We start from the raw sequence: 16,726 nt of genomic DNA, 5'->3' as shown, positions 1-16,726 counted from the left end.
GTATAGGAAAATTATTATGCTTACCTGTTCTTTGATGCCTTCAGATCAAAAATATATCAGAGGATGATTTCTATTCAAGACATTTTTAATGCCAACAGCACAATTTTCTCAAGTCTGCTAACAAATAATCACTTTGAGTAAGCCAAACTTTCTTCCTTCACAAAATCCTCAGTTTTGCCCTCCCTAAACAAGTTTTAAAATGTGAAGCCTTTGGAAAATGAACAAATAGGGAAAACATTTCAAAATGCAATGTTTTTACAGGTCTGCTGGAAAACATTGATAAACATGCTGAAACTTGTAGTTCCTCTCCCCTATTGATGCAGTTTTATTCTGTCCAGTTTTCGTGACACTTATAGAGATTCCCCCACCAACTTGGTGCTTAATTGTTCTTTTTCTTTTTCAGAAATTTCTCTTCTTTGTTCTGAAAAGCAGTGATGTTTTAGATATCCTGGTGCCAATCCTCTATTTCCTTAATGATGCTAGAGCAGATCAATGTAAGTTTGGTTTTATCTATTCTCAGAATTTATGCTGGAAAAAGTTGATTCAGAGTCTTTCCAACTGATTCCCCAGTCCTGAGACTGATTCCAGAAATGTAAATTGTATTTGGATCCAAGTCCCTGGGTGACTGGTGCTTATTTACAGAATGATAAATCTGGCATTTCTAATCTAGATAGCAAAAGGTGACGTTGCAAACAGTTCCTCTAGTTCCTGCCTTAATATAGGTAAAATTGTATGTGACACCAAAGACCCCATTCCAATGCTCCCAACTGGTGTCTGTGGTCTTTGTCATCCCAAAGGCATGGTGGAGTAGCATTGGGCATCCGGTGGCTCCATTTTTTGTAACCTTGAGAACTTGGCTTCGTCAAGAGATTTCATCTTTTACACACTTTAGAGATAGGATAAAATAGAATCGGTAATGTAAGCCTGAGGTTAACTGAGGTTAACTGTGAAACACTAGGAAATTGAAGAAACTGTTTATGATGCACACAATGTGACTCACTAATTTTGCATCAGGTTGTCCCCTTGTAGCTTTCTTCACAGCATAGTATCCAAAAGTGTAGCTCTTTTCTCTCTCTCTCTCTCTCTCTCACACACGCACGCACGCACATACGCACTCTACATACACTCAAACTTCCACAACTCTGTGTATCTCTTAATAGTAATAAAGAACTTGATAGGTGGGCAAAAATGCCAAACCTAGTCTAACATTTGGCTGGCTGTGTAACCTGCCATATTGGATAATAATGTTAGAACATGCCAGGGAAATGTGTTTGTTTATAGGCTTTAAATATCAAATGAATGAATTCAGATAAGACCGCAAGCTATTTCCATGTCACTTTGTGGGATAGATTAAGATCAGTGATTTCTGAGATCCTAATTGGAGAAGGGCCAGAGCTGAGTTGAGACCAAAAACAACCACATGAATATCCACATATTGAGTCATGTAGGTTACATTTGGAGTTCTGCATAAAATTGTATAGCAACAGATGCAGGCTGCTTCTTGATCTTAAACTGTCTGCTGGACAGCAGCATGGATGACATTGAACCATTTTTATTTTTTTTTTAGAATACCTTACCGAATGAGAGTGAGGTATTTATGTTAGTAAGCATTATATTTTGTTTTTGATCTGCTATTATTAATGGCTGGCTTGCCTTTCGGCCACTGACAGATTTAATTTTGGCGCCATATTTTTACAGCTCGAGTTGGTCTTATGCATATTGGTGTCTTCATCTTATTGCTGCTGAGCGGGGAAAGAAATTTTGGTGTCCGCCTCAACAAGCCATATTCTGTACGAGTACCGATGGATATTCCTGTCTTTACGGGGACACATGCTGATCTTCTCATCATTGTGAGTCTGGAATTTGCTAGCAGTGTCTTTGCTTGTAGCAGAGAATCTAGCTGCTATAAAAATAGTACAGCAACTCTGCACTATTTTGTTTACGTTCTTACTTTCTATTATACCCTGCAGGTTTTTCATAAGATCATCACTAGTGGACATCAGCGGTTGCAACCCCTGTTTGACTGCCTCCTTACCATCATAGTGAATGGTAATTTGCCTGCTCTAAAATGACAGCCAAAATTGAAAGCCTTAATATATATTTAAAATATATTTTTATTTTCAAAATCTTGGGGGCGAATAGTGCGGTGTGGTTTTCCTTCAGAATTGAAACCAGTATAGTTATGCATGCAGGCCTTACCATGTGTAGAAATTTAATTTTAGTACCCAAGACTCTTTTTGGAGGTAACTGTTGAAAAAATTAGGAGATATATGTGTAGCTTTGAACCTCTCTTGGTTTTATTTGACGGATACCGTCGTTCAGAGCAGACAAAATTTTAAAAATGGTTGAAGAGTTGCTGTAATACTGGCTTCTTCTCAGTAGATGGCGTTCGTTTTCTTTACCATTATGTTGTAGCTGTTCAAGAGTTCAGTGAACTTAGATATTACACTACTGCTATTTTCTTTTATAAAATTAATTTGTAGCGCCTTCCCATAACAAGTGTTAAGATATGGATGTTACTCTTGGATCTTAACTGATATGGATGTTAACACTTGGATCTTAAATGACTGTACACTAATATGGTACATAATTATAATGGATGTTTGATCTCCCCAAATGACTTTTTCTTTCTTTTTATTTTTTTCCGTCTCCTAGTATCTCCATACTTGAAGTCTCTTTCCATGGTAGCAGCTAACAAATTGCTGCATCTATTGGAAGCATTTTCAACTACTTGGTTCCTTTTCTCCATGGTCCAAAACCATCACCTTGTCTTCTTTTTGCTGGAAGTCTTCAACAATATCATCCAGTACCAGTTTGATGGTGAGTGGCTGAACAGAAAAAAAAAAAAAAGGCAATCGCTCTCTGATAGTTTAATCTATGCAAGAATAAATATTCATGTAGGTATAAAGTACCAAGCTTCTTCATCAAACATAGTGCAAATATCCCTTCTTTCTTTTTTAGATTTGCCATTTCTGGTTAGTAAAATAAAATGTAAAATGTAAATTTGTCCCTTTATTATTTTAATTGGAAAAGGCAGTTCCTGTTACTGATAACCACTGTTGCCCACAATACTTCTTGCTCATTACTTTATGGCATTTTAGCCCTCTTTTGATTTTTCACTTGTTGGTGAAATCTTTTCAAATATATGCTTCCGTAATATAAACTTCATTTATAAGTTGGGAATGAATTCTGAGAGGTCATGAATAAAACAGACTCTCAGTTATTTGATAGCCAGTTAGAAAGCCAAATATGCCTGAAATCCTAAATCTTACATGCTGGTCAATGTAACATAATCAATCACTTTATTTCATTGTGTTTTTAAATAATTTCTGGGAAACATCAGCTGGGATAATGTTTTAGTAACATTTCTTGATATTGTGCTGAAACAGACAGAGTTATCTGCAACAGATAAGTTATCAGTTTTGTAATAGATAACTTATCAGTTTATTCTTTGTGGCACAGTAATCTAGTGATGAGCTAAAAGGTGTAGAGGTCACCATCTGAAGGAACAACTGTTCAAAAACATCAGGCTATAATTTGACTAACATGAAGAAAGGAGCTAAGGTAGGAGGAACAGAACAATGCTAATCCTCTACTACTTCCTGAGCTTGACTTGAGGGCTGTGAAAATATTTACAGACCCCTCACATCCTGGACATAAACTGTTTCAATTCCTATCCTCAAAACAACGCTATAGAGCACTGCACACCAGAACAACTAGACATAAGAACAGTTTTTTCCCGAACACCATCACTCTGCTAAACAAATAATTACCTCAACACTGTCAAACTAGTTACTAAGTCTGCACTACTATTAATCTTCTCATCGATCCCATCACCCATCTCCTTCCATTTATGACTGTATGACTATAACTTTGTTGCTTGTATCCTTACGATTTATATTGACTGTTTCCTAATATGATTTGATTGCTTATTTGTACCCTATGACTATCATTAAATGTTGTACATTATGATTCTTGATGAACGTATCTTTTCTTTTATGTACATTGAGAGCATATGCACCAAGACAAATTCCTTGTGTGTCCAATTACACTTGGCCAATAAAAAATTCTATTCTACTCTACTCTACTCCACTCCACTCCACTCCACTCCACTCCACTCCACTCCACTCCACTCCACTCCACTCCACTCCACTCCACTCCACTCCATTCCATTCTATGAAACTGAGCATATAAATCTAGCTGTAGTTAATTTCTCATCATCTCACCGTTAGGGCTTCCAGATCTAAGCTGCAAAAATTCAGACAGCCATTGAATTGCAGGAAACCATTGATTACTTGTTTTTTGTGCGTACTCCTACCCATGATCTTTATCAATTTGTGTTTCCCAATTACAAAAGGTTAAAGGTGTTATTTTTCTCCTCCTGTTGTGATTTCCCAGGAAATTCCAATTTGGTATACGCCATTATTCGCAAGCGAAATGTATTTCATCAGCTGGCCAATCTGCCTACTGACTTGCAGTCTATCCAGAAAGCTTTGCAACGCAAAAAGAAAGCTCCTGAGCCCATCTCTCGTACCAACTCTCAGGAGGCGATGTCCATGGAAGGGTCACGACCTGCTGCACCTGCAGAACCTGGAACACTAAAGGCCAGCCTAGTAGCAACCCCAGGTCAGTCCAGAGTATTTGAGACACTGACGCTCACAGAAGATTTTAATTTAGTCCAGAAGGTAGACTGGGGTAAACCTTTGATGGTTTAAGACCTGGATCTACTGTAGGTTTCTGATAGTAAATAATTTTTATTCCCTGATCTGTATGACTTCATTATTTATTTCTGTCTCTTGCTTTTATATAATCTAACTTTTATTTTGTTGATTTAGGATTCTCCTTTCTTAAAAGCTATTTGGATGCCTAGAACAGGGCTCTCAAACTCCTGGCCCACGGGCCGGATGCGTCACGCGCTGGCTACACCCATGCTCGGTTTAGCGAAGGGGGAAAAGCTCCCGCTATGTCACGTGATGCTGCCATGATGACATGAGTTTGATACCCCGGTCTAGAACAAGTAAAAATTTACAGTAGTCATGTTGTAAAAATGCAAATGTATTATTTTAAACTATTGTAAAATGTTAAAAATCATCTGACGTGGTCTGTTTTGCCAGCTACTTGGTTTATTTATTTTTTTGTTTGCTAGCAAAGTGCTAGGGAAACTTGCTGTAGGTAAAATTGTGTTCTGATCTTGACTAAAAAGATGGAATATATTGCTAAACTCTCTAGATCTTGCCCAATTTTTTTTCTTAATGTTGCCTCTCAAAAATCAGGCATTGACAAACTCACAGAGAAATCTCAGGTGTCAGAGGATGGGACCATGCGCTCCCTAGAGCCAGAGTCCTCTCAGTCTCCAGCAGAAGAAAGCCCACCAGGCATGGGTGGTGATACTGAAACTTGGAACATGGTAAGTTTGCAAACAGCTCTAGGGTAGGTAAGTGGCTGAAGAACACAGCAATGATGAAACAATTCAGAGTAGCATCTTAATATAATGTTAGGTGCTTCATAGATGGGTAGTCAAGGGTTTCATTATCTTTGGCAGTAGATCTCCCAAAATTGGAGAAAACATTTTCTGTGCAGAAAATAATAAATAATAAAATGCTGGGGTGCATTTTATTTATTTCAATTTGAACTCTGCATTTTCTTACAGGAAATTTAGGAAATTTCAAACATAGTGGTTAAACTCAGTTCATCCCCTCCTATCAATGGGAACAATCTAGGGAGTATATATATTTGACTCATTGCTCATTCGAATTATCCTGCAATAAACTCCTAACCTATTGGATAGGTTCTCATGATTGGGGAATAGGATAGTACAAGTTGTGCCCAAAGCAAATATTTTTATGAATTTATTTTAAAGAAAATTTATTGGAAGTGATACCAATCTCTGAGCCTAGGACAACAAAGTTACAGTAATTATAAATAATGCAGGTTTGATTGATTGTTTTATGCAACAGTAAATCTCAGAGAGCAGTAAAGCTAACAGCTCAGGGCATCCTGTGTCTTGCTTGTTTTAGAGATCAGCCCTGAAGATAAATTATATCTCTAAAGGATTCTGATTCTTCTCAGCTTGAAGCACTTGGTTGTGGATAATGTACTATAGCTTTCTCCTGCTCAAGTGCTATTGTTGGCTATATATATATTTCTTCCTGATAATTAATGAGCATAGGGATGAGTAAGAATAATAAGAATATGTGTATGGATGTGTGTTTGTATGTAGGTAGGTGATCCTTGGCTTATGACTGCTTGTTCAGTGATTGTTCAAACTTGTGATGGTGCCGAACAAGGAGGATTTATGACCAATCCTGGAGCACTGGATTTTGCAATGTCTCTCCAGTCATGTGATTGCAATCTGGGTGCTTTTGCAACTGGCTGGTGATTACAATGTCATAGTCAGGCACAGTCACTTGATCGTGATTTCCAACATCCCTGCCAGCTTCCCACAAAGTCAATGGGGAAGACAGCAATTTGGAAGTCATGGTACATGAGACCCTCACTTAAAGACCTGCTTAACGATGGAACTGCTATAAAACTGCTATAAAACTAAGTAATGCTGTCATGCAAAGTTTCACTTTACGATTGCATTGCTTATCAATGGCAATTCTGATCCCAGTTGCCATCCTGAGGACTATGTGTGAAACACTCATACACATGCACACCAGTGGTGAAATGTAAAATTCGTTACTACTGGTTCTGTGGGCGTGGTTTGGGGTGTGTGTAATGTGACGGTGCGCGTGGCCAACTTTTTTTTTTTTACTTTTAAAACCATTTTTTCTACAACCTCTTCGGCTGAAGAGGTTGTAAAAAAAAATGCTTTTAAAAGCCTCTGATGATCCCAGCTGAGCCGCACGATCATCAGAGGCTTTTTCTTTTTTACTTTTAAAAGCGTTCTTTCGGCTGAAGAGGTTGTAGAAAAAATGCTTTAAATTTTTTTTTTTAAAGCCTCTGATGATTACGTGGCTCAGCTGGGCGGCGGGGGGGCAGGAATTTTTGCTACCGATTCTCTGAACCACCTGCCACCATCGCTACCGGATCAGGCGAACCGGGAGCATTTCACCCCTGATGCACACACACACACACAATATCCAGCACATGGCGTGGTGATTAAAGTGCTGGGCTAGAAATGGGAGTCCTTCTTTTGACACAGAAGGATAGCTGGGTGACTTTGAGCCAACCCCCCTCTCTCAGACTTGCACTGGGACGCTGAAAAGCAGATCCTTGCTAAACAATATTTGATTTTATATGTAGCAGTATACAACAGAGGGAAGCTGTAGCCCTTGGATAAACAAAACAATTTAGCAATAGCCAAGGTGGCACAGTGGTTAGAGTGCAGTTCTGCAGGCTACTTCGGCTGACTGCTAACTGCAGTTCGGCAGTTCGATTCTCACTGGCTCAAGGTTGACTCAGCCTTCCATCCTTCCGAGGTCGGTAAAATGAGGACCCAGATTGTTGAGGGCAATATGCTGACTCTGTAAACCGCTTAGAGAGGGCTGTAAAATCACTATGAAGCGGTATGTAAGTCTAAGTGCTATTGCTATTTGCATTCTGTCCTTAGGAGTCCTCACAATCCAGACGGGATCGACGACGTCTGTCCAGCACATCCTCAGTTGGGCAGTGGAATCCAACTTCTGAGTGGGTGAGAGATGCTGGCAACTCTTGTTAACAAATAAAACAGAGATATAACTTGCTTTTTAATCACACGAGTGACATTCCTTATTAGCTTCATTTGATAAGGAAGCAAGTAGTGATGTGAGAAGAGAAAGTTGAATCATCCACCGAGGGTGATATAGTATCTGTTTACTAGTCTCTGGAGTACTTCTCTCTTTAGCCAACATGATAATGATCTGCTGCTTTCATTTAGGACAGGAGTGGGGAATTATGGCCCTTTTATGACTTTTTGGGCTTCAACTTCATGGCTGGCTTAGGAATTCTGGGAGTTGACAATCACAAGTCATAAAAGGGTCATAGTTCCCCACCTCTGATTTAGGAGGAAGGACCATGCCTTAACCCTACTTTGCCATTTATGCTTAAAAAGTGCCAGATAATATATCTTCCTGGAAGTATTTTAACTTTATTTATGGGTTGTATTCAGGGGTGGGTTCTATTTACCTTTACTACCGGTTCGCAACGGGATCGCGCGCACGCCTTGCTTCTGCGCATGCACAGAAGCTTCTGCACATGCGCAGATCGCCAATGATGACATCCAGGGCAGTGGTCCAAACCGGGGCAACCCACCACTGGTTGTATTTTACCTGACCAAAAACCAGGTCATCTCAGCTGCTATTGAACTAATGAGAGTTGAAGGAGAAGGAATGTTGAAACTCTGATTCATAAAAGCCCAGATGATTGTCTTCCTGAATAGCAGGATCGCTATTAATAATTTAAATTATGGAATAGTTATCCCTGTTATCATCTACGGCTTTTCTTCCTTGCATGATAAATAGGTTGCTCTGCTTCTCAAACATTCTCATTTTCTATAGCTGTTTTCTTTCAGAAAGCTTTAGGGTTGAAGAGTGTCAAGTATACTCTGAGGTAGAGGTTTCCTGTAAAAAATGAAGCACTCATAAAAAGTTTGTGTATATTAATGAGCTAGCCCCCGCCCCCCATGGCAGGGAACCCATTAGTGGAACATCTCCTGGAATAGGAGTTTGCTTTCTCTAAAGCCTTTCCTCCCCCAATATTAGAAATAATCAGAAGGTTATGCTACTACACCTATGTAGTTGTTGTTTTTTTCATCTGAAAGAAAAGCACTGAATTTATGCTCTCTAGATGGTCATTCTCTGTCCCTTTTCTTTATCTTCCAAAGTTCAGGTAGAAACCATGAGTACATCCATTCAGGTGCACAAAAGTGCTTGTGAAAGTAAAAGGCAAGTTCAGAGATAGGGAAGTGGCCTTAGACTCAGACTGTTGGTAGGTGCCTTTCTTTTTAGACTGAAAGGTGGTCTATTTGCAGAACTATTTCTGGGATTGTTTGTAAATTCTAATTAGAGCCATGGTGGTGCAGTGTTTAGAATACAACATTTCAGGATAATTCTGCTGAGTTCCAGCAGTTCGATTCTCACTGGCTCAAAGTTGACTCAGCCTTCCATCCTTCCGAGGTCAGTAAAATGAGGATCCAGATTGTTGGGGGCAATATGCTGATTCTGTAAACCACTTAGAAAGGGCTGTAAGGCACTCTGAAGTGGTATATAAGTCAGATTTGGATGCGTTTTTTTCATCTGAATGAAAGCGTTCCTTTCAGGTATTGATTTGCTGAGTTGACTCAAACTCTTAGCTCTTCACTGCTATCCTTTTCTTTTGCAGGTGGTGTCTTGGAAATCAAAATTGCCCCTGCAGACAATCATGAGGCTGTTGCAGGTCCTGGTTCCCCAGGTAGAGAAGATTTGTATTGACAAGTAAGTGCCACAGGTCTTGTAGATAAAACTATTTGGGGGGTGGATGGGAATTGTAAGGTATGAATTTTCTTACTGAGTACTAAACATAATTCCTGTAATAAAATTAGTCTTATCCTCTTCACATTTCTACAGATAAAATTAACAAAGACTATTCTTGTGGAATTGGGTTGATTGGATCATGCATATGGACATACCAATCACAGCATCCTATTTTGGGATAAGAAGTAGAGTAGAATTAGAATTAGAATTAGAATTATTAGAATTAGAATTAGAATTAGAATTAGAATTAGAATTAGAAATAGAAATAATAGAAATAGAAATAGAAATAGAAATAGAAATAGAAATAGAAATAGAAATAGATATAGAAATAGCTGGTCATATGTAGAGTAAATGAGGATCAAGGTGCAAAACAAACATGACAAAAAAATAAATGGATAGTGAGAAAGGAAGGCAAGATCAAGAGTCATGTATAGACAGATTTGAGATCTGCAAAAAGAGTGATATGAAAAATTTAGAGAACAAAAGACAATGTATGTAGCAGTATACAGTATACATAAAATGGAAGCAAGTACAATTTATAAGGCTGGATAGGTATGGTCAGCTATAGAAATAGATATAGAAATAGAACAGAACAAAACAGAACAGAACATTCTTTATTGGCCAAGTGCGATTGGACACACAAGGAATTTGTCTCCTTTAATAATAATAAGCTACTTTATGCAGAGCATATAAAAGGAGTAAGAACTCATGTGTCAAAGACACTAAATGCATAAGAAAAATAAAAGGAAGCATAGTTTACACTAATACCGTTCACTATATGCCTCTATACCTATCCAGCCTTATAAATTGTACTTGCTTCCATTTTATGTATACTGTATACTGCTACATACATTGCCTTTTGTTCTCTAAATTCTTCATATCACTCTTTTTGCAGATCTCAAATCTGTCTATACATGACTCTTGATCTTGCCTTCCTTTCTCACCATCCATTTATTTTTTCGTCATGTTTGTTTTGCACCTTGATCCTCATTTACTCTGCATATGACCAGCCTTAATGAATATTGTTTCTACAGTCACTAATTTTTATAATAAATAAATAAATGAATAAATAAATAAATAAATAACTTTATTGTCATTGTACATGTATACACAATATACCCATACAACAAAATTCACTTAACACCCAAAGACCAGGTCCAACACATATAATCCCCAAACACACTCCCACTCATCACAATTCTCCACCCCTAAACCACCCAAACATCCACACAACAGACCAAGTAATAATGTCCAACAGCTCACTGATGGTGGCCTTTTAGTTCATTGTTGAGTGCAATTATAGCTCTGGGATAAAAACTATTCAGAAAATGTGTGGTCCGAGTTTTAATTGTTTTGTATCTTCTGCCAGAAGGCAACAGTCCAAAAATATTGTAAGCAGGATGGGAAGAGTCTCTGAGAATGTTATGCAACTTTCTCAAACAGCGAGATTCGAAGATGTCATCCAGGGCTGGTAGCTGGAGTCCAATGATATTCTGGGCAGTTTTAATGATTCTCTGTAGAGCTTTTTTGTCTGCTTCAGAGCTGCTCCCATACCATGCAAGAATGCCGTATATCAGGATGCTCTCAATGGTGCTGCGATAGTAGGACAGAAGTAGATGCTGAGATAGATTTATCTTCCTGAGCATTCTCAGGAAATACAGCCTCTTCTGTGCCTTCTTCACAAGCATGTTAGCATTCATAGTCCATGAGAGGTCCTCCGAGATATAAATGCCCAGAAATTTAAAACTACCCACCCTCTCCACCTCCTCACCATTTATGTACAATGGTAAATGTACATCTCTCTTCCTCCTGAAGTCAGTTATAAGTTCTTTAGTTTTTGTGGTGTTAAGTGTGAGATTATTTTCATTACACCACAATGTCAGTCCTTGTACTTCCTTCCTGTAAGCAGACTCATTGGTATGGGTCCAAAGTAGACGGAAGACTAGCCTTAATATAGTTCAACACCAGCCTCTCAAAACATTTCATGACAACAGATGTTAAAGATAATGCGTTTATCTTCTTGATCAGTCATACTTGATCCTATCATATCCTGTTTTACTCCACAGATTTTAAGTACTCCGTTCCCTGTATTCTATTTACATTTATGTATCTCCACTTCCCTAAAGTGGACAGAAACATGCTGTTATAAGGAGCCATTTTTACCTTTTTTGACAAATACTCATTTCTCACAATAGTCAGTGTTCTTCCCTTCTCTTTCCATTACCCTAATCCAAAAACTAGATGGTTCCACATTCAAAACCTATCCTTACCTTTACATTCTTCACTAATTCCCTCAGTCTTTCACAGGAGATATCACACTTTTTGGTTTCTATTCATTCCTTTGCTGTGTACAAATATGAAAGAGTTATGCTTAAACCATGTAATAAAACCTGAAGATCTTTTTCTTATTTTTTTTCTTGTTTCTTTGAATGGCTCATTCACCTTTTCTGCATTTTCTCTCACCTAGCAGAATATTTTTCCTTTAGGTCTAATTTACTGGGAAGGTTGCAAAACTCTTCCCCAAACTAATCTCTAGTTTTCCCATTGTCACCATTCACTGGAGTGTAACATGCAATTATCACCAACTATTGATTTATACTTTGATACTTTCCCATAGTTATGTAGATAATGCCAATTCATACTTTCAGGCAAGTATGTAATACTTAGCTCTTTTATTCATTATTAAATCTGTACCTGTACCTTTGTTTCCTTGCATATATTCATCAATTCCACACCACAGTATTAGGCCACCTTCTTTCAACTATATTATATCATTCCACTTTCTCTCCACTTTCTCACAAACACATTTTTCCACTTCTTTGGTTTGCTAATTTATGCTCTTTACGATTCACTCCTCTGCTCTTCCAAGTTGTGATTTTCATAGGCCATAGACACCACTGGATATGCCATACATGCTGCCCATCATGGCTTTGGTCAATTGAGGCTTTCACATAATGCTTTTTTGTAAGATAGAAAAAAATACAGATTGTGTTACTAGCTTTTGTTGCACCCATCCTCCATGCAGTATTACATTCTATTTCTAAGGATAGTGTTGGCTTGTTTGGGTACATTTTGATATTAAAGTACAAGCAAAACCAAAACTCAATTTGAACTTAAAAGACACTTATGCTATTCAAAGCAAGCTGTAATATCTAATCAGTATCTACCTTGCAAGTTAACATACTGTTGCTTACATCCTCCCAATTAAGACATTCAGGGCTTTGGATCATAGGTCATGCATATGATCTTAACATTAGTTGATGTTCTTTATGATCTTTATCCTTATGACTGTCTGCATATGTACAAGCACAATTTGAGTGTTCAAGCAGTAGTTCCCAAAACATCAAGGTTTTGTTTTTAAATAGCATATCAGTAACAGTATTATTTCCGTTTTAGTGTGAGAAGGCATTCAGATAACAGATTAATCACTCTGCTGATTCTGGAAAGTGGGGATCATATAACCAAGACATTTAACTCAACCCACTTCCATTCTCTTCCTTCACCTCAAACAGAGCTATCTCTCTTCTTGTCAGCCCAAAGCGCAGAAACGTGGCAGTGAAATCCAACTGAATCCAATCCTTCGTTTGCTTATAGACAGAATCTTGCCAAACTAAAGCTATAACTTTCTAAGCTACTAGATATATCTTGAAAGATTCTAGGGTGTGGCTACCCTGAATTGTTTTTCCCTTCAGCTTGTATCCTCTCCATCTTTTGATCTTGGTCTCTTCCTGGGAACACTCTCAGTGGACAAAATTCTCCCTTGCTGTTGCTGTGGCAAGTGCACATTCCATCACACTTCTTAACCATATGCAGCCTAATATTTCTCTACTTCATTATTTCTTTATTCCACCAAACTTTGTTTCCCTCAGTTTTTCTGTGGGAAAAGGAACAACTTTCATACGTATGAAGACTCAGTGCAGTATAGTATCAGATTAATGAGAGCGACAATGAGGAAATGATTTCTTGGTTTGAAGCAGAAGCTTGCCCTAAAGGTTTCATTAGCTAATCATGATCCTCCATAGAAACTGAGATTGCAGTAACTGCCCTAGGAACCACATCTTCTACTTGCCTTTTATGACCTGTATATCCCAAGCATAGTTGTCCTGCAAGTCTTTCCTTTTTTTTAATCTTTCAATTTCTTATTAAGTTATAAAGTATTATAAAATACAAAAGCAAATAGAAGAGCAGTGGGGGTGGGGAAAGGGGGAAAAAGCGAGGAAAGATGGGGGGGGAAAAGAAAAAGAAGCATTGACTTCCGACTCTCTCTGTTGCAGTAGAATAAGGCATTAACAACAGATCAACAGCTTTTTGCTTTTCCATAATAGTATGAACAAGTCATTTCTATAAAGATCTATCAATCTAATCTGTAAAACCCAAAGTCAAGGTTTCATTCTTTTCCACATCAAGGATGGAGTTCAGAAAGAGTTTCCAAGCGGAAACAAAAGTACATATGTTCTTTTTAAAATCAAGTTAGTCAGTTTTGCCATTTCAGCCAACTCCATCAACTTCTACAACCATTCTTCCATGGAAGGAATCGAAGTGTCCTTCCATTTTTGCGCATACAATAAATAGTCTTGCTGCTGTCAATATATATAGTAACCAAGTTTCAAATTTTTTCTCCACTTCTTTTTCCATTAGACCCAAGAAGAAAAGTTCTGGTTTCATTTTTATATCCGTTTTCAGAATTTTCTGTATTGAAATATGAATCATAGTCCAATTTTTTTTTTGCTTTATCATATGTCTCTTCTTTATTTTTACACTTCCAACATATATTTGACATGCCTTTATACATCTTAGATAACATCAGACAAGCTATACAAACTGTCCTGCAAGTCTTTCCTGTCATGGAGGACTGTCAAAAAATGCCCACATTTCTGGTGTCTATAAAAAAGGCAGTTGCAGAACTACAAAGGCATAGAGATTAATCCAACCCCTAGGATCCCTCTTTGGAAATGCATCAGTGGGAACATAACACCACAGGTGCAATCTAGAATCTTGATTCTTGGTTCCTTCACATTCCTAGTGAAATTATGTCCCACTGTAGGACAGGATCAGGGTGGGATAGCTCAGCGGTTAAGATGCTGAGCTTGTCATCTGGAAAGCCAACAGCCTAGGTTCAAGATCTGAACATTGTGCGACAGGGTGAACTCCCATTACTTGCCCCAGCTTCTACTAACCTAGCAGTTCGAAAGCATGCAAATGTGAATAGATAAATAGGTACCACTTTGGTGGGAAGATAACAGCATTCCATATTTTTATGATGGCTACATGATGATGGAAATATCTCTCAAACAGTGCAGGCTCCCTAGGTTAAGAATTGGAGATGAGCACTGCTCCCTTGAGTTGGTCACAACTGGACAGGGGAAACTTTTAGACAAAATATTTGGTTCATTGCTGCTTCTGACCATTGGATGGCAGCACCTACTTGAGATCTTGGCTCTTGCATCATTCAACTATTGGTATTTGATGAATAACTGTTTCTGACCATTAGATAGCAAGCTTTCCAGAGAATAAAAAATGTAACTTTCTCATGTTAGAGTATCTTCCAGACTTTCAAGCTGATAGCAACAGAATGTTTGGCCACTGCCACTAAGTTAAAAATTGGATATTTTGCTACCAAATTCTGGCACTGCAACTTTATGGTACTTCAAGGCAGCATTAATGACTAATAGAGTCAAGTCAAAGATTTTACATAGGACGTTTTTGTACTTCTTTTTTTATTCATTAACATTATTCAAAATAAAACACCCAGTGGCAAATGCCAACAATAATAGTACTAGGCAAAACAAATGAAATGAAAAAAGGAAATGAACAACTTAGAATAATTCTTCCTGGTGTTCTTCCTCAACTTCAAACAATCCACTGTAAGATAAAATCCTCTTTTTGAAGATTGAGGGTCATAATCTGCATGGGTGGCTGATTCTTTCCAGACTAGGGTTTAGAAAGAGTGACTGATCTGAAACCATTCAGCCAGTTCTGTGTTCAATGAAGTCCTAGAACTTGGATCTCCCTGCTCTTAGTCCAGCATCTTAACCACTACATTACTCTGGTTCTCAATATTTTCAATTAGTTACTCTTAGTATTTTAAAACCATATTTCAGTGCATATAAATCCTATTGGGGAGGGAATAGGGCCAGGCATATACCTGTAGGAAGGGTCTTCAAAATTATAGATTAACATAGCTTCTAAATCACAGCTTCCTTTATTTCTGGATTTATTTCTGGATAGACTGGTGACATTTCCAACATTTAGCTGACTTATCTTTAAACATTTTTGCCAGTTTCTCAGGGGGCATATGCCATCTATAAAACATTTTATATTGATTTTCCTTATATGCTGTGGACATTGTTAATTTATAATTCCTTTCCCATAGCTGTTGCCATTTATCTAGATCTATTGAATGTCCAAAATTCTTTGCCCAGGCTATCATTGTTTCCTTTACCTGCTCCTCCTCCAGTTCAATGCCTAGTAACAAATTATAGATCTTTTTAATTAATTTATCCACTGTTCCCATGAGTATCCCATCTGTTTTTTCTAAGTGAAAACCATATAGTTTAGCATCTTTTTCATATCTTGTTTGTATCTGCATGTAGGAAGTTTAGAAGTATTTCGAAGGTATCACTTCACAGAAGGAGTAGTTGGAAATTTGGAACTTTGGATCCAGTGGAGGTAGTGGGTCAGTAACAACAGTAACTAAGTTTAAATACGCTTGAGATAAACACATGTCCATCAAAAATTAAGTAAAATAACCTTAAAGGGCAGATTCAATGGCTCACTAGGTCTTGTTCTGCTGTCAGTTTTGTATATTTCCATAAACCTGTATGTCCAATTATCTGTAATTTGCATTAGAGAGAATGCAGTGCATTGTATAGATAAATGTGTTCCCACTGTCTGCAGGGGCCTTACAGATGAATCTGAGATTCTGAAATTCTTGCAACATGGCACATTGGTGGGGCTCCTTCCTGTTCCTCATCCCATCCTGATCCGGAAATACCAGGCTAATTCTGGTACCGCTATGTGGTTCCGCACTTACATGTGGGGAGTTATATATCTGAGGTAAGTTAGCAGGCTACTATCCAATTTCCTCTTACTTATCATTAGCCTGCTGAATGAGAACTTTCTGCGAGTGAGAAGTTTTAGTCTGAGGTTTAGCTTGGTCTTTAAATTCAGTGGTTAGAATCACAGAATACCCTTGCCGTATCAGCTGCAGTTAATTCACTGCAGTTAATTTGCATTAATTTTGTGCTGCTGATTTATATAATATATAATATATATTACTCTTTCTTCAAACT

The 16,726-nt window shown here is 37.9% G+C and overlaps 1 protein-coding gene across 1 annotated transcript in view; it reads left to right on the top strand.

Moving 5' to 3' along the window:
* Positions 1-16,726, top strand: part of HID1 (HID1 domain containing) — a 51,743-nt gene that overhangs the window by 31,132 nt on the left and 3,885 nt on the right. Inside the window, exons 10-18 of the mRNA XM_034408699.3 lie at positions 404-494; positions 1,699-1,850; positions 1,971-2,049; positions 2,656-2,820; positions 4,399-4,626; positions 5,274-5,407; positions 7,556-7,636; positions 9,304-9,395; positions 16,332-16,490. Of these exons, the coding sequence (XP_034264590.2) occupies positions 404-494; positions 1,699-1,850; positions 1,971-2,049; positions 2,656-2,820; positions 4,399-4,626; positions 5,274-5,407; positions 7,556-7,636; positions 9,304-9,395; positions 16,332-16,490 (1,181 nt within the window). The remainder of the gene's footprint in view (positions 1-403; positions 495-1,698; positions 1,851-1,970; positions 2,050-2,655; positions 2,821-4,398; positions 4,627-5,273; positions 5,408-7,555; positions 7,637-9,303; positions 9,396-16,331; positions 16,491-16,726) is intronic.

This window comes from Pantherophis guttatus, chromosome 2 (assembly GCF_059756535.1).
Source record: "Pantherophis guttatus breed Tessera chromosome 2, ASM5975653v1, whole genome shotgun sequence".
In the NCBI taxonomy this organism is placed as follows: domain Eukaryota; kingdom Metazoa; phylum Chordata; class Lepidosauria; order Squamata; family Colubridae; genus Pantherophis; species Pantherophis guttatus.
The sequence above is the reverse complement of the archived record's forward strand: the minus strand, read 5'-3'. Positions and strand labels throughout refer to the sequence as shown.